Source organism: Notolepis coatsorum, assembly GCF_963971535.1.
Source record: "Notolepis coatsorum genome assembly, chromosome: 18".
Classification (NCBI taxonomy): domain Eukaryota; kingdom Metazoa; phylum Chordata; class Actinopteri; order Aulopiformes; family Paralepididae; genus Notolepis; species Notolepis coatsorum.
The window spans coordinates 80775229-80794393 of NC_140182.1; the positions used below are offsets into that span (position 1 = coordinate 80775229).

General features: G+C 45.9%; 1 protein-coding gene across 2 annotated transcripts in view; it reads left to right on the forward strand.

Annotated features, from left to right (window-relative positions):
* Positions 1–19165, forward strand: part of ces2b (carboxylesterase 2b) — a 111467-nt gene that overhangs the window by 37091 nt on the left and 55211 nt on the right. For both annotated transcript variants that reach the window (XM_084334750.1, XM_084334751.1), the window contains 2 exons: positions 2626–2706; positions 5167–5314. In XM_084334750.1, coding sequence (XP_084190876.1) covers positions 2626–2706; positions 5167–5314 — 229 coding nt within the window. The remainder of the gene's footprint in view (positions 1–2625; positions 2707–5166; positions 5315–19165) is intronic.

Here is a 19165-nt window from a genome sequence, read left to right on the forward strand (position 1 = left end):
CCCCATATAATCTGAATATATATACTATGAGTAAGTCAAGTATACATAATACACAGGTCAGTGCAGTTACAGGTGGTAAGAGTCAGACACACTTGGTGATCAGACATTCCTAGTAGTTCTCGAGTTCTGCTGCTGTTAGTTCTCCGGCTGCTGGTAGTTGGCTAAATCATGTCATTCACTGCTGCCTTACTTTACTGTTTTACTCTGCTTTACTTTGCTGCTTTAGCTTTTTCTGAATATAGTTAATTGTTAATTGTGTCCATCCTTTTAATTTCAAACCTTTATTTCAACTCGTAAAACACTGAAGTTACCCTCATTTACAGTGATGACGAGCTTACAAAACAAGACTCAGTTTATCAGCAATTTCATACATATAGACACAATAAATAAGAATAAACAATACAAAATCCGCTAAGACATTTACAAGTCGACACACCGTGGTCGGAGATCATACATTTAAATGCAGCTAGAGAAGGAAGAACTAGTCAGTTGGAGGGCATTCCAGGTGTTGGAAGCATCGAAGGACCTAAGACTGCTACTGTTCCTAATGTACCGGTATGCAAATGACATGTCGTCAGCTTGTGACTGCAACTTGTTCTTGTTCATGGATGACTCAGCCCTGCTGGTCTCTGACAAGAACAAGTTGCAGGTTGAAAAAACCCTCAGCTCGGAACTAGGCAGAATCTGCATATGGCTCGCTGATAACAAACTATCATTACACATGGGTAAAACAGAGTCCATTCTCGTGTTCAAATAACAAACTCAGCAAGACCGACGGCTTCTCAGTTACAGTGGGTGACAATATTGTCACAAGGAAAGATGAAATTACCTACCTGGGTTCCATCCTAGAGGCTAATCTTTCCTGTGACAAAATGGCATCCAATGTAATAAAAAAAAGTCAACCAATGAACTCGATTCTTGTACCGGATCTGCTCTCTGGTAAACAAGAATACCCTGAAGACTCTGGCAGGAGCACTCATTCAAGGGTACTACGACTATGCTTGCACCTCATGGTACCAAAGCACCTCAAAGGCGCTAAAAACTAAATTACAAACATCTCAAAACAAACTGGTCAGACTACTGCTTGACCTTACTCCTAGAACCCACCTCACCCCTGCCCACTTTGACAACCTAGGATGGCTTAGAGTAGACGACAGTACAGCAACTTGCAATGGGCCTGGTCTACAAGATACACTACACGACCAAGGTACCCATGTACATGTCAAAATACGTCCCAAAGGTCAGTGAATACCATGACCACAACACCAGAGGGAGCATCATGCATCATGTTAAACCCAGATTCGGCTCAAACAAGGGACTAAACACGTTTCGCAATTATGCCACATCAATGTGGAACGCCCTACCCAAAGCTGTAAAGGAATGCCACCGTTGAAAGCCTATGGAGATGTTTACCTCCTTTGCAGGGCTTTAACTTTTTTAATTTGATTGCTATATTGACATTACTATGGCCCATTCAACATCGATTATCTATCGTTCAGGATGTGGGAACGTTATATTTTTTCATTCATACATTGTTGTGTTAATACTGTCTAGAATATAAGTATGTTTTTAGACAGTATAGCAGTAATTCCAAAAAAACGAGAGTTATAGGCCCTGACACATATGATAGATTATCGATTGGCGTTTCTTTCCTATACACACTACCGGTATATTAAAAAATTCAAATGTATATGATCGGTATACATTATGCTTCATCATGCGTGAAGGAAAGGGGGGGGTCGTTTTATAATTCCTTGATCGTCAGTAACAGCTTTATTTAGTATGGGTTGATATATTGATCAGATGGTTTGCAGTGAAATGAATAAACAATCAGGCTGAAAATAACGTTACTGTCCTCTTACCGTTCGCTGATGAGACTGGAGGAAAAAGATCCCAATTATTTGACGCCAATCTCCTACATCCATTTCCGGTTTGTATGGCGCAATAAACGCCAAAATCATATTGATTATTAAGTTTAGAAAGCGATCCAAATGCACTATAGTGTTTATCTGGAGCCACATAACAAGATATCACAGCTGGAGGGATTTCCTCGACGCACCGATCGGCACTTCCGGTTTTGGCGAGAGTGTGACTCGCCCGACCATCCACTAGGCGGCGGTATTGAGGCGTTGCAATCTCATACAGGGTCCCGCTGGAGTCCGGAGGTTGGCTGGATGAATTATGAATGCCATGGCGAAAAAATGTAATATTGATCCCAAAAACGGCGTAAGTCGTTCTTGGCGTTCAACGCATGGCGGGCAAAAACGGCGTAACTCGTTCTTGGCACAGGATGTGTTATAACACACAAACTCAGTATCTCACTCTCTCTACGAACTCTGCTCCTTCCTCACCTCCACTCAACTCTTCTCTGTCTCTCCTAGGGTTTTATGCTATTTGTGTGTGTGTGGGATGTGGGTGATCACGTGCTGCACAGGTGTATTCAATCAGTCCTAATCAACTCCTTAATTAACTCTCCTCTGCCCGTGGCAGTAGTATCTCCCTTCCTCCACGTAGCCATGGGATGGGGGATGATATCTGCCACACCGTAAATAAAATATGGGTCCCGTCCACTGATGAATAGAGAATGGTCCAACTATTATCTGTTCCTGTGTTTCCTTCTCATAGATGGTAGCTCCAGCAGGTTGGGTGGATGGAATGGACCGGGAACAAGCCACACCCATTTTGACCATGTTCGCATACCCTGATGTAAGCAGAGACATCATGATTCTTTAGACAATATCTGGTGATATTTCAGTATTGCATGTCATTTATAGGATGATAAAGACGACAAAATATTGCAAGAATGGAGCATCTTGCTTGTAGGGCTGGGCGATATATCAAGTATAATCGATGTATTGCGGCTTGTTCTACATGAGATGTAGTAAATTACTATATCGTGAACATTGAGTATAATGTTGTCACGTCATTAAGCCGCCGCGGCTTAGATGAGACTTGCTTTAGCGCAGAGCTTTCCTCTCATTTCATTATAGACACAGACCAGCGCGGACTTTCAATGACATGCAATTTAATTGACGTGAGCAATGAACTAACGTTAGCTGTTAACCCTGGAAATGCTCAAAGCGGACTCCACGACACCAGTTCCATTAGTGAGGAAAGGGGGGGGGGGGGGTTATATTGACAAGGCTTGACAACAGAGGTTCAAAGATAACTTCACATTTATTGGCTATTCGTTTCTTTATATCGGGCATCCAGTTTCCATCTCTGTGTGTTCAACTGTTCATGCACAAAGGGCCGGATGTTGTTAGTTCAGCCCACGCACACCACTGAGAGATTACCTGTAATTTAGCATAGCCTCATAGTATGGCGAACGCAAACAACAAACAAGAGATAGAAGACGTACCCCCCCCCCCCCCCCCACACACACACGCACACACACACACACACTATATATGTGGGCATATAGAATGGACAATTCATACACAGCAACGCGCCTCTGAACAAGGTGTGATAAACAGCGATATATGAAGTGATATCTTTTCCTTGGCATAAAACGGGTCTCTATTCATTATTCAATCTAGTTTTACCTTGAGGGATGATTTACAATAAACTAAAGTGTTAAAAACTGAGAAATAGGATTCTTACATTCTTGACGCTATAGAACTCCCAAAATAGCGTTAGCATGGAAAAAAAAGAAGGTAGGCCAGCAATACAAAATCTGAAGTATTTCCAAATGGGGCTTTAAGATTGCTCAGAGTGCAAATCACTGTCTTCGTGACTATCTGCCATCCCGCCATGTAGGGGTGGACGGTATAAACGGTATACGGTATAAACGGTATTAATTTGCTCTACGGTATGGATTTTGACTATACCGTGTAACCGGTAGAGCAGCTCTAAAATAGCAATGACGTCATGTAACCACAGCGCGACTATTTCAATCGCATTTGCCCCTAAAAATAGATAGAATTAGTCATAGATAATAGATATGTGCAAACTGGAAAAAGTTATTTAGGAGGCTTCGCGCAGTGGGCGTGTCAACACGCAATTGTCATTTCATAATAAACACATATCACCCGGCGCACAGCAAGTTTCAATTTCAGTTCCTGGCATTTTTAACCAGTGGAGAAAGGTAAGAGATGTCCCTATCGTTTTTCTTATATGAATTATTCGACGTTAATAAAACATACCTGGTGATCAACTACAGTTTGCTGTAAACATTATGATATGCGTGTAGTGTTATGATAACGAGAGGACGGGAGGACGGCTGCAGCAGTGGATTTGCGAATAGCATGCAGCTGCAGAGCCAGCGGCGCTTTCAGGTCTCACAGGCCCGCTCAACAGCGCCCCCCCACCCAACGGCTGAAAGCTGTGACCAGACCTGAAAGCGCCGCTGGCTCTGCGGCTCTGCAGCTACATATGCTTCTAGCAAAATCCAGCATCCAGCCCGCTGTTTGCAATGGGAGCAGCACGGACTTGGGACTTATTTTATTTGGAATATAATGACTTTATACGCAAAAGTAACCTAGTTTTAAGTTAAAATATTATAAATCTACATGCCTTGAGGATGTCATTCTTTATATAGCCTGCCTATCAGGCAAAAAAAATTATTCTAACGGAAACACTGATACCGTGATATATACTGTTACCGTCTATGCTTCAAATTATACCGTGGTATACATTTTAGACCATACCGTCCACCCCTACCGCCATGCGTTGTTGTTGTTACTACTGGCACGTTTTTCAGCTCAATGAAAGTGATGTTGCGTGTCTCCTATCCGTCATGCAGCGCATTCAGGCCCACGCGAGAAGTTGAGAGGAAGACAGCAAGTCGTTTATTAATTTGAATATAGAATACTTGTTGACAGCCCTAGTTAAAAAGAACTGCACACTACGTCACCCCCGAGTGGAACATGGAAAGCCACGTTCTGCAAACTTTTCCCCACTGTACCGAAATGAACCGTGACTTCTAACCCGAGGTACGTACTGAACCGTGGTTTTTGTGTACCATTACACCCCTACTGCATTGCCATCGTTCCTCCCAGTACACAGAACCTGTGGGTTTGAGGCTGGGAACAGGCTCACTAGAGTTCCCAGTCTCAGCCCAACAGGCAGGCAAAAGTGGTTATTTCTGTGCATTTTTGTAGTAGTGATTTGACGATTACAGATTGATATGTTGTCTCAAACCATATTGAATGTCCTATGATCTAGCCTAAAGACCAATGGATAACTCTGCTAGTGGCTGATGAATACATGGGAACATCTGGTGATCGTGTGAAGATTAGAGATGGATTTACTGAGGCAATCGGAGATTTGACGTTTGTCATTCCTTGCCTGAAGACTGCAAACTTCCATAGAGGTAAGTTCCACAGTGTTGTGGAAATAATATTTTCTGTGAAATGAAAGATAACTTCAAGAGTATGAAAACCAGAGACAAAAAATGCTCTCAACTTCATAAAAGTCTGTCAAAGCTTGCCAAAAGCCCAAACAGTGATCTCCAAGCCCACGTGGTTGAACTCAAACAACAAAGAAACAGACTTAAGAAACGATGTAAACACCATGATCAAATCTGCACACAAAAAATGTCATCAATGACAAAACGTACGTTATGTATATAACCATAGTTATATGAACAATGGTGACGCTCAGCGTCATAGTGACAATACTCTTCATGTCAGTACTTGCACTGAAATAAATTTTCACAATGTACCTTTATATACCATCATCTGTCTGGCCACACCCCCATCCGCTTAGGGGTGTGGCCATATCATCATCTCCTTCCCAATCTTTCACCACAAGGCAAGATCAAAGGGGCCACACTATGAACTATGGCTATATATGCCTCAGGCCCCCCCCCCCCCCCCCTCGGTACCCCCCCCCCCCCCCCTCCTCTTCCCCCAAGTGACACTGGCACAATGACACTGACTGCACTGCACTAGTCCGTACTGGATCTCTGCACTCTTCACTTTATATATATGTACTTTATTGATTAATCCCCCACTGCACTGTTTCGTTTCTTGTCTGTGTTGGTGTTGTTTACTGTGAAAAAAGATAGAAAATGCATACACTGTATTGCTGCAAAAATGTGTTTTAAATGTGTTTTACACAAATGGCTCAATAAAGGAATCTGAATCTGAATCTGAATAACCGTACGTTATATTTCACAATGGCTCTGCTCAGCGTCATAGTGGCAACCCAGGAGCTGAGCAGAGCTTAAGCCCGACAAATGCACCCCACTGAGGCCCCCCACAACCATCAGAACCGGGGAGGACCCGAGCCCCCCCGACCCTCTCTATTGGAGGGAACCCTCCCTATTGGAGGGAACCCTCCCTATTGGAGGACGGGAGGGAGACGGATCCGACTGCGCGAAGAGGAACTCAAGCAACTTAACGCACAGGGTGAGCAGACCGTGGGGTAGGTACCCACGACTACACACACGCACAACCCGCATGCCACCAGGGAACGAACGGAAGGAACAAACCTAGTTACCTCCCCCAAAATCACGGGGTCAAGAGGAAAACTCAACCCTGTGGCAAGGCCGTAGCAGCGGAGCACGAAGGAAGACCCAGACCCAGAAGGGACTGGATCCCCCCGGAAAAAGGGGGCCCGGAGAGGCCAATGACGCGACAGCATCGAGACCTCACCAGGCGGTCACTAGTGACGCCGCCCCCCACATCGCCAGCGTATTCGGACAGGGCCCATCCAAGAGCAGGCCCTTCCCCCCAATAGCACGCCGCCTGGCTCACTGACTCTGGCATACTCAGGCAGTCAGCATGGCTGTAACTCGAAGCACTCAAGAGGCTACACCTACAACGGGAGCAGGCAGCGCACCGGGGAGACGACCTCTAGAAAAGGTCGATCCCTCAATCCAGGCACAGGAACTCGACCCGAGCCTGGAGCACTGCGGACTAGACAGGCGCCAAAGGGGTCAACTGAAAACAGCACCCCGGCGGAAGGGGCGTATGCTGGCATTGTTGTGCACCATGTCACAGCCTCCACAAAAAAAACCCAGACTCTCTAGAGGGGCCGAGGCAGAGAAGGCTGACACGATTGGCAGACGTCATGAAACGTGCAGGGGCACACTCAAGCGGTTAACCCGGGAGTTGACTCCGCTCCAACACACCAGGGAACCAACCAGCCTCTTGGTTAACATGATGTGGTTGTTCCTATAACCCCTCAGGAAAAAACTCCAAAACACACCTGCGGGTATACACTGGCTATACCGCAGTACAAGTGTTTTAGTTTTCAAAAAGGGGTTATCCCAGGCCTACGGGTCGACGAAAACAACTTCGGACCGGGCCCGGCGGACCGGGACGTACACAGGGATGCCAGAGGAGTTCTATAAAAACCACCTCAACAGCCCCCTCTCAGCCATGCGTAAGTGGGAGAAGAGAGGGGCGAAAAGAATGGAGAAGGACCAGGCCCCCTTAGCGCAGCTCAAGGTACAACACAACATGGACCAAGCAACAGTGAGGGGTAACACGCAGTAACAACCACGAACATCTCCATAATATCAAACCCTGTGACACCCGGGCCGACCCGGCATTTTTCCCCCCGAAAAAAGCCCAAGTCCCTCAGGGTACCAGAACAGCAGATCTGCGTCCCCGGCGGACAACGGGTTAACTGACCTGGACCGGCGTGACCAGAACCAGTCCCGTGCCCTAATCACGCCGACATCCCCAACTCTAGGAGGGGGGTAGGTACGTGTGTCGATCTAAAACAATATAGAGGGCGCCACCCAGACGGTCTCTTATGTACCGCGCTTAGTGGCCCACCCCAAGGGCGTGAGACCCCTCTACCTATGTTTTGATCTATTCCGTTAACATCCCCCAGATATGAACGAGAATTCGTCGAGACAAACCTAGTAAACTGGCGCTCGGAAGAGACAAACTCCATCCCAGTTGCCCCATAAAAACGCAGTTTTAATGATGAGCAACCAAGGCGCGCGCGCAAGCATCATGCGTGATTCCTATCAGAAACACCCAGGGCCAGCACTATGTACACGTCGAGACCCAAAACACATCAATGGATAGTATAACAAGACACCAGATACCGTTCCTCCAAGCCGCCTGGGAGAACAACAAGAAGCCGCTTTTTAAATTTTTCATTTTTGACAGAAAAAATAAAAAAGAATACGGACATGGGTCCCATGCGACGCGGCTGAGGGAAACACCATCCCGTCAACCACACTTCATAAGAGGGGACGGTGAGCGACGTACCCCTATGATGGGGGGAAACCCATGACTCAACAGACCTGTAAGGCGAGGAGTCAGGGAAACCCTAAACAATACCCCGTCCACCTACTCCAAACAGGAGAGGACGGGGAACCCCCAGAGAGGCTTCCCACGTGAGCAATAGATTGAAAAGACATATTGCAACATTGAGCTATGTAACAATTGGATTGTTTGTTTGTTTGTTTGTTTATTTACACATATAAAAACAGTTACATATATAATACAATATAGTCCACAGGGGATGTGTAGGAGAATTGCCTAAAAACCCTCAAGGGGCTTGCATGTGGCATTCACCAGGAAGCAAAATTACATTATATCAAGATAAATATAAAATATAAAATAAAATTCCCCCCCCCCCCCCCCCCCCCTGAACAAACAAACACACACAAGCAGGCCTACATAGACACCGAAGTAGGCACCCCATGCCATACGATTTCTGGTATAGAGAAAACAATCAATGACAGTAAGAATATATAATAAAAACGAAAATACAATAACAAAATACATCAAGCCATCAGACTACAGTTTGTAAAGGAAGTCCATATGGGAAATATTGGTGATCTAGGAGATGAGATTTCAGTGCTCTTTTGAATTTCAGAAAAGAAAATTCCAAAATATGTGGAGGCAAAGAGTTCCACAACTTTGACCCTCGGTAGAGCAAACAAAACTGAGATTGGGAAGTGCTGGAAAAGGGTGGTCTAAGCAAACAGGAACTACGTGTGGGGTAATTATGAATTTGGTGATTGTGGGCAAACATGTCATGAAAAAAAGGGGGAAGGGCTCTGTTTAAAGAACTATGCACAAATAAACCAGTCTGAAGATGATTCACTTGATAAACACTGAGGATACCTAACTTATGGAATAGAGGCTGAGAAGAATGACTTCTATGTACACAGCTGATTATTTTTAGAGCTCGTTTCTGCAGACGGTATATGGGCTCAAGTTTGGTCTGATGCGTACTACCCCAAACTAAATTACAGTAATTGATATATGGGTAAACCATAGAGTAATATAACATTGTGGCAACCTCGGTGCTCAGCAAGTGACGTGTTTTTCCAAGAATACCAATACTCTTGGCCATTTTTGTAGTTATGGCTGTGATATGAGGTTTCCATGATAGGGATTCATCAAGCAGAACACCAAGGAATCGTGTAAAACACACCCTAGCTATGGGGATGTCATTGATCACTACTTTAGATGAAGAGTTAAAAATCACAGATTTGAGACAAAAAAAATGAAATTCGTTTTTTTAATGTTTAGTGATAATTTGTTGCATTTAAACCAAATTGATAGTTTGTTAAGTTCTTCATTTATGACCCTAATGATGGTATCAGGATCTTTATGTGAATAGAATACACACGTGTCATCTGCAAATAAAATTTTCGACAGCCTGTCTGAGACGTTAGGGAGGTCATTGATATATAACAAAAATAACAAAGGCCCAATAATTGAACCTTGGGGCAGACCGCAAAGTAAAGGAAGAAAAGGAGAATTTATCCCATTATAGGATACAGACTGACGTCTATCTTTAAGGTAACTGGTGAACCATAGCAGTGCATTGTTTTTTATTCCAAGATGTGAGAGCTTCTGCAGGAGGATATTGTGATTGACTGTATCAAATGCCTTTGATAAGTCTAAAAAAATACCTATAGTGTTTTCCTTTCTGTCTTTAGCTTTGTATATTTCATTAATTAGATGTGTTATTGCCATATATGTGCAATAACGGGGGGAATGACGGGGGGAAACCCATGACTCAACAGACCTGTAAGGCGAGGAGTCAGGGAAACCCTAAACAATACCCCGTCCACCTACTCCAAACAGGAGAGGACGGGGAACCCCCAGAGAGACTTCCCACGTGAGCAATAGATTGAAAAGACATATTGCAACATTGAGCTATGTAACAATTGGATTAGGACTCTCCGAGGAGGCTCCCTCACTGAGAGGGAGACTCTAACTCACAGAGGAGGCTCTGAACTCCCAGAGGAGAAGACTCTGAAACACCCTGAGGAGGAGGCTCTGACCCAATACACACACTACCAGTAGGGAGCAGAGCAGAAGAACAACGTCTGTACTGCGTTGCATCACCCACCTAGCTCAATACACATACAACAGAGCAGAACTTCTTTTTAAGTTCTACTCACCTTGACAATCTGAGGAGGAGGCTCTGAAAATTCTGAGGAGGCTCCCTCACTGGGAGGGAGGGTCCGAACTCACAGGAGGCTCCGAAACTCCCTGAGGAGGCTCTGAACTCCCTGAGGAGGAGGCTCTGAAACTCCCTGTAACAGAGGTCCATAACATGGAGCCTGAATAACCCACGGAAGTCTTACCAATAGAAACGTGCCCAGTGACGTACTCTATGGCGGGGGAATTTCCGCTGTCCGCACGCCCAATCTTTCATGGCATGGGACTAGGAAACTCCCCCCCCCTCCCACCGTGTAACGTGCTGATCCAGCAACGTGACAGGAAGCCTGAAGGACAGGGGCTTTAACCCCTGACCAATCAGAAAAGGGGAGGAAGGCTTACCAGTTCACCCCTTTACGACCCCTCACCCCTGATACGATGTAATGACAAAGTAGAGCCATGACACCAGTCATAGCATGCTACATGAAGCGTTTAACAGCTTCACATAGACCCATGTGCGAAACCTGCTATCTAATTTTTACAAAGAAAAAACACAGACCCAGAGAAAACAGCCATCTGATTTTTACAAAGAAAAAACACAGACCAGAGAGGGCCCCTTTAAGAGCCCCGGTACCAGACTTACACATGTGCTTCTGTGGGCCAAACCTAACCCAGTTGTAGATCTCAACGACACACACAACCCTTCATCACAATAAAAAAGGCAAAGTACACTCTTACTACCGTAAGAGGAACGCCGTTTTTCATAACGAGAGAAGACATAAGTCCTCGATTATGTATTGGCCACAGGCCTTGCTAAGCACACATGACAGCGACCAAAACAATCTTTTCCCTAGGAAAAAATCTTTTCTCAAGCAGGAGCACAACCCCAGCAGCTTAAGCTGAGGGTTACATCGTATCCCCACAGTGACACAATATATTGTAAACAACCTGTTTGAGAGGAGGGGGGAAAAAGCCCCAGGGAACCTGGGGGGAAAATCACCCCTCCCTACCTTACCCTTGATACGACTAGGTTGAACAGGTACTGCCCTGTTAACATGTGAACACGCTACCTGTTTATTTGTTATCACAGGCTGAGAGAAGGACTTACTCCTCGATCACATGTCACTAAGCATAGCTTTGCAGGTTAAATAACCCACTAGTTGTGAGCTCAACCACGTCACTAACGGTACATGAACACATGTTCTCATCACAACTAAACCAGTTAATTTTTACTCACGTAAAAAACAATGCCGATTTTCTAGGTAGAGAGAACCTATACCAGTGACAAGACAATTCACACACAACACACGTCGTATCCTCAATGTATTGCAGCAACATACGTTTTGGAAAACATCGTTATTACAAAACATTTAGAAGGGAAGGAAAGAAGAAGTGTTAAGTCCAGCAGGACTCCTACCTACACCCTGAGCGCAGGCTGAGAGGACTGCAAACACTGGTTAACGGGGACAGCCGAAGTCGAACCCGGCGTCTCCTGCGTTGGTGACGAGGGCAATGCCTGCCGCGCCACCCAGCCGCTACGTTCTCCATGTTGACGAAGTCCTCGCTGGCAGGGCACCTGGTGTAGGGTCGACTAACATCCTCTGTCAAAAATGACGTCGTAGTCAGAGTGTTAAGGCTTGTTATTCTCACAGTAACGTTCAACAGTGTAGCATTAAGCTAACAACCAACTCCCGACTGATAGCAACAAGCTAACGTTCCTAGCCTAGTGAATGCAACGGGCTAGCGCCGCAGCTAACAGCTGACTGGCTAACAGGTAGGCCACACAACTAGCACGCAAGCTAAGCAGCTATCACCTGAATTGTACACAAGAACATAATAAGCCACACTTCAGACAGGCCGCCGTCTGAGTCCCTCCTCATCCTAAGAGAGAAGAGAAAAAGAAATGTCAACACAGTTTTCAACTGTGATTTAACAAACATACAGCGGAGTCGGCACAATTCCCGTATGGGTTGCAGCCGACTTGAGCATGGAACTTCCGATAACGAAGATCCAGACCCACTTTTCCTCGTGCTTAGGGTTTAATCTTTCATTCAATTGAAAGATGGGGCCTACACAGGACAGAGAAGCATCCGCTCGTCCAGAGAACCCCAGGTTTAAACCAGATCTCGGTCGCGGCCCACTAGTTTGACCATTATGGGCTTCAAACCAGGACCCTCCGTCCGTCGCCTAAGAGGCCGAACAGAGGACCCCAATCTGGGGCCGGCCTTCGTAAAATTGTGCAGCTAACCCCCATAGCATTAGCAATACAACCGGCGCCCGCATAGCAAAACATCACTCACCCAGCCCAGAGGCAACCAATGTCTCACAAACAGCCGGTGCCTCCTGCAGTCCAGCTGTAGAACCGGAGGTTCAATACCTATCCAGCCGCAGCTTTGGAGGACTGCAGGTGGGGCGTAGACCAGCGACGCGAGCCCCTAATACGAAAAAGCCGGTGGAGGTCAGAATGATCATCATTTTCCAGACACCCCAGTGACGAAGACATTATCGCCGTATTTTCTCGAAAATAGTGAGAGAGAAAACAAAGATATAACGTCAACGTATCTCCTTGCTCTTCTGTTCTCCTTTCTTCATACTAAACAACCTAGCTCAAGTGCTGGTATACAGGCACTTCTTTGTGGTGAAAATTGAAGAAGGAGATGATGGTATGGCCACACCCCTGCTTATGTAGGTAAGCGGATGGGGGTGTGGCCAGACAGATGATGGTATATAAAGGTACATTGTGAAAATTTATTTCAGTGCAAGTACTGACGGGAAGAGTATTGTCACTATGACGCTGAGCAGAGCCATTGTGAAATATAACTGAGGAAAACAAACCCTGTAAACTTTGGAAATTACTCAACAACCAACTAAGCTGCAGTAAAAAAAAAACTAAACTAGATTTACAAACATCAACATAAAGACAGAAAACACTCATCACAGACAAGCTGGATGTGGCCAATTACTTAAACCAATTAATTACTCCTTTACAAACATAGCCACAACACTGGTTAATAAACTACCCTCCCACTCAGGGCATTTTGGGGTAGAACACATCCTAGCCTTCTACAAAAACCTAGGGGTCCGCAAAGACTACTTCAAACTCGAAATGGTAACAACAGATGAGGTGCTCAAAAAACTGAGCGCCCTCCAACCTAACAAGGCCACTGGCCATGACAATATCCCCTCCAAGTTCCTCAGAGACTCATCAGCCACCATCACCCACATAATAAACCTCTCCATAAAACAGGGATACGTCCCCAAATACTTCAAAATTGCGAGAGTGACCCCCCTGCACAAAAAAGGCAGCAAATTAGACCCAGGCAACTACCGCCCTGTTTCTATTTTTACCTCCATCTCGAAAGTCATGGAAAAATTTGTCTATGAACAGGTCGAAAGTACCTTACAGGGGGAAAAAAATAGCAAATCTACGAATTCCAATCTGGCTTCAGAACATCCCACTCCACTGACACATGCCTTCTCTATTTGAACAACCACATCAAACAAGAGGTGGACGCGGGCAAATACTGCGGCAAGGCATGGTCATGCTGGACCTCCAAAAGGCTTTCGACACGGTCTCACTCCATTCTGATTGACAAGCTAATAGCAATTGGTTTTGATGGTTCCATCAGTGAGCTGGATGCAATCCTACCTGGAGGGGAGAGAACAGATGGTGGAGGTAAACGGTACACTATCCCCCCCCCCCTCCCAGTGAGCTGTGGTGTTCCACAAGGAAACATACTAGGACCGTTACTGTTCCTAATTTATGCAAATTACATGTCATCAGCTTGTGACTGCAACTTGTTCCTGTTCGCGGATGACTCAGCCCTGCTGGTCTCTGACAGGGACGGCGGCACGGTGGTGTAGTGGTTAACACTGTCGCCTCACAGCAAGAAGGTCCAGGGTTCGATTCCCGCTTGGGGACCAGGTTTCCATGATGCCAGTTACCCAGGTGGGGTATCTCCCAGGCCTTTCTGTGTGGAGTTTGCATGTTCTCCCCATGCTCGCAAGGGTTCCCCCCGATACGATAAAACCAATGGAAAAACATGCACAACAACAGATCGCTAACGCTGTGGCGTCCTTGACGAAGACGGACAGGAGCACTTGGATTGGTCCCCGGGGCGCGGCTCATGTCGACGCCCTATCTGCTCCCGGCTGCCCATGGGGGGAAGGACGACGGGATGGGTCAAGTGCAGAGACTTAATCGCATTAGGCAAGAAAATTGCATGTGTGTGTTCCTGTGTGTGTGTGCCGCCCATCGCATGTGTGTGTCGTTTGCATGCCAAATAAAGACTTCATAAATCCTGCATTATTAAGTTGCAGGTTGAAAAAGCCCTCAGCTCTGAACTCGGCAGAATGCACCTGGCTCACTGATAACAAACTATCATTACACCTGGGTAAAACAGAGTCCATTCTCTTTGGATCAAATAACAAACTCAGCAAGGCAAACGGCTTCTCTGTTACAGTCTTCTTCTTGGCCCCTTAACTCCAAGCGGAGCATAGGCCATCGATGACTCTTCTCCATCCAGCATGGCTTTGGGCTGTCTTCTCCGCCTCTCCCCAGCTGGTACCACGTCTCTTCAGCTCTGCCTCAGTGTCCCGCTTCCAGCTGTTTTTGGGCCTTCCTCTCTTCCGCTTCCCCTGGGGATTCCACATCAAGGCCTGGCGTGTGATGGTAGCTGCTGGTTTACGCAATGTGTGACCAATCCATCCCCACTTCCGTCTCCGGATTTGGCTCTCTACTGGCTCCTGGCTCCCCCTCTGCCACAGCTCCTTATTGCTGATTTTATCCGGCCACCTGATTCTGAAGATGCGCCTCAGACAGCTGTTTATGAATGTCTGGATCTTCTGCAATGTCTTTTTTCCCATGTCTCTGAACCATAGAGAAGGACACTTTTAACATAGGAGTTGAAGATGCGCACCTTCGTTGGTGTAGCTATTTCCCTTGTGGCCCAGATGTTCTTCAGGATAATGAAGGCTGCTCTAGCTTTGCCTACCCTGGCAGTGACATCGCTGTCTGTGCCACCCTGCTTATCGATAATGCTGCCAAGGTAGGTGAAGGAGTCAACTTCTTTGACGGGTCTGTCATCTATGGTGACGGGTATAGTGGTCGGGGTGTTAATCCTCATCAGTTTAGTCTTCTTGTTTATCCTCAGGCCTATTCCAAGGGATGTTTTTTTTTTTTTTTTTTTAATCTTTCTTCCCCTCCTTTTTCCCGATTTTTCTCCAATCCCACCCTTCCTGGTTGTTGCGTACTTTCCCCTACTGTTGGTCCGGGAGACCGGAGACTGTCACATGCTTTCCTCCGACGCATGTGCAGCCTGGGGCAGGCCAACCTGGCCGCGCAGGTTCTCACCGGGGAGAGTGTAGCGTGTGGGAGGCCACACTATCTCTCCTCAGATCCAACCCTCGCTGAGCAGGCGCCCCGACCGAACTGTAGGGGTCACTGTCCACAACGCCCAGGACCCACCCTTCAGCTTCCCACCCCCTGATACAGCCAATTGTATCAGCGTGAGAGGACAGCCAAGCTGATAGCAACGCCGGGAGCTGGATTCGAACAGGCGAATCCTAGTGTCTCCCGGTGTTGGTGACGAACGTAATCTCCGTGCGCCACCTGCCCCCCTATTCCAAGGGATGTTGTTGATAGCTGGGTGGTCTTGTCCTGCATGTGCTTATGGTTGTGTGACAGGAGGGCCAGATCGTCAGCAAAATCCAGGTCATCGAGTTGTGCCCAGAGGGTCCACTGTATGCCGTTTTTTCCTTCCTGTTGTGGTGGTCTTCATTATCCAGTCGATAACAAGGAGAAACAGGAAGGGCGACAGTAGACATCCCTGCCGAACTCCAGTCTTGACCTCAAAACTGTCTAACATCTGGCCTGCATGTAAGACCCTGCAGGACATTCCCTGGTAGGTGTTCTGGACCAGGGAGATTATCTTTTCAGGGACACCATAGTGCCTCATTAGCTTCCACAGGGTCTCTCTGTCCACGCTATCAAATGCCTTTTCATAGTCGATGAAATTGATGTAGAGGGAGGTGTTCCATTCTATTGATTGTTCTACTATGATGTGTATGGTGGCAATCTGATCATTTTACATTTAGGTATAGTATGTGTACCCACATACACATACACAACTGCACCTATCCATACTTACATACGTACATACACACACAAATGTACATACGCATATTCCAAATCTTGACACTTTTTTCTTTTTTTTTTTTACCCATCACCCATACAAAAAACAAGAGACAAAAACACAAACAAAGGGGTGAGCACCAGTATAGATCCCGGACCGGTACACATCCAACATCCATCCCTACTCGTCCCCACATACACACACAAGAAAAACAACAACAACAATAATAATAGCAAAAAATAAAAAAATGTATAGAAAAAAGAAACCAAGCAAAAAACAAAAAATACAAATAAAATAATAATAAGTAAAAAGGCTTGAATTTTCATTGTAGGTATAGCTATAGGCCTAAGGGGTGTTCCCCAACAATTGAGGAGTAGATCATCACTGTTTCATGTTACTTAAAATCTTCCTTAAAGACTGATCTGTCTGTCATCTAGTACCCCTCCATAGTTTAAAGCAGTGCTTCTCAAACTTTCTCTGTCAGGCCTTGTGGATTTTCTTATGGGGGAAGATGCTGCCTCCTATGACCAGCTAGACATCATGGGAACGGGTCTGCAAACCTTTCTACATTTTCATTAATTTGGCCCAGTCCGTGTGTTCCCATGATGTCTTCAGCTCCGGTTTTGGCCCATGAGAATAGTGACATTGAGTGGAGTGGTTAGCCCCATGCCCAACCCCCATCCTGGAGGGCCAGGTGCTGCTCTTAGTCTGGCCCATCCCCAGAGGCCAATAATCCCTCAGGTTTGAGGCACGCTAGCCCCCCCACCGCTTCAAGGTGGCAGCACATCTCTGTTACAGTGGGTGACAATATTGTCACAAGGAAAGATGAAATTACCTACCTGGGTTCAATCCTAGAGGCAAATCTTTCCTGTGACAAAATGGCAACCAATGTAATCAAAAAGGTCAACAAACGAACAAGATTCTTGTAAAATAATAATAATAATGATAAATCAAATTTGTATAGCGCCTTTCAGGAAACCCAAGGTCGCTTCACAGTCAATTGATTGATTGATTGAAAAGTTTATTAACAGATTGCAGAATGGGTACAGTAGAGTACAGCTCAATACATACAATTGTTAAGGGGATGCAGACCAGAGAAAGACTTTCGTCTTGTTTACATCAGGGTCCCCCATTTTCAATTCATCATAACATATATGACATACATGACATACAGATAGACATCTGCTACATCTATACATTTATGACATATCATATTTGCAAATACAGTACTGTTTGTGATACAAAAGTGTCCGGAAAAAGAGTGTATATACATTTGACGTAGAAACTGTACATTGTAGGAGGTTGGGTGGGTGGGGTGGGGTTGGGTGGGTGGGTAAGGGCTGTACATTGGAGGTGGGGGGGGGGGGGGGGGGGGTTGGGTAGGGGACACACACACATTTTACACTGTACATTGGAATACTGACAAAGCCTTACTTGGTCATTTACTGTACAACTAGGTTAGGACATTTGTAGGGGCCAGTTTCGAATTGCAGTGTTTTTGAAAGTGGGTAGTGATTCACATTCCTTTACAGCTTTAGGTAGGGTGTTCCACATTGATGTGGCATAATTGCGAAACGTGTTTAGTCCCTTGTTTGAGCCGAATCTTTTACATGATTTGTGGAGCTCCCTCTGGTGTTGTGATCATGGTATTCACTGACCTTTGGGAAGTATTTTGACATGTACATGGGTACCTTGGTCGCGTAGTGTATCTTGTAGACCAGGCCCATTGCAAGTTGCTGTACTCTGTCGTCTACTCTAAGCCATCCTAGGTTGTCAAAGTGGGCAGGGGTGAGGTGGGTTCTAGGAGTCAGGTCAAGCAGTAGTCTGACTAGCTTGTTTTGAGATGTTTGTAATTTGTTTTTTAGTGCCTTTGAGGTGCTTTGGTACCATGAGGTGCAAGCATAGTCGTAGTACCCTTGAATGAGTGCTCCTGCTAGAGTCTTCAGGGTATTCTTGTTTACCAGAGAGGAGATCCGGTACAAGAATCGCGTTCGTTGGTTGACTTTTTTTTATTACATTGGATGCCATTTTGTCACAGGAAAGATTAGCCTCTAGGATGGAACCCAGGTAGGTAATTTCATCTTTCCTTGTGACAATATTGTCACCCACTGTAACCGAGAAGCCGTCGTGGAGGACCGTTGTACCGGATCTCCTCTCTGGTAAACAAGAATACCTTGAAGACTCTAACAGGAGCACTCATTCAAGGGTACTATGACTATGCTTGCACCTCATGGTACCAAAGCACCTCAAAGGCCCTAAAAACAAGACTACAAACATCACAAAACAAACTGGTCAGGCTACTGCTTGACCTTACTCTTAAAACCCACCTCACCCCTGCCCATTTTGACAACCTAGGATGGCTTAGAGTAGACGACAGAGTACAGCAACTTGCAATGGGCCTGGTCTACAAGATACACTACACCACTAAGATACCCATGTACATGTCAAAATACTTCCCGAAGGTCAGTGAATTCCACGACCACAACACCAGAGGGAGTTCCACAAGTCATGTTCAACCCAGATTCGGCTCAAACAAGGGATAAACACGTTTCGCAATTATGCCACAACAATTTGGAACGCCCTACCCACAGCCGTAAAATAATGTGAATCCCTACCCTCCTTCAAAACCGCTCTAAAAGAGCACCTACGGGAGGCTGCAATTCGTAACTGGCCCCCGGTAAATGTCCAAACACCCCCCCAACCACCCACCCAACCCCCTCC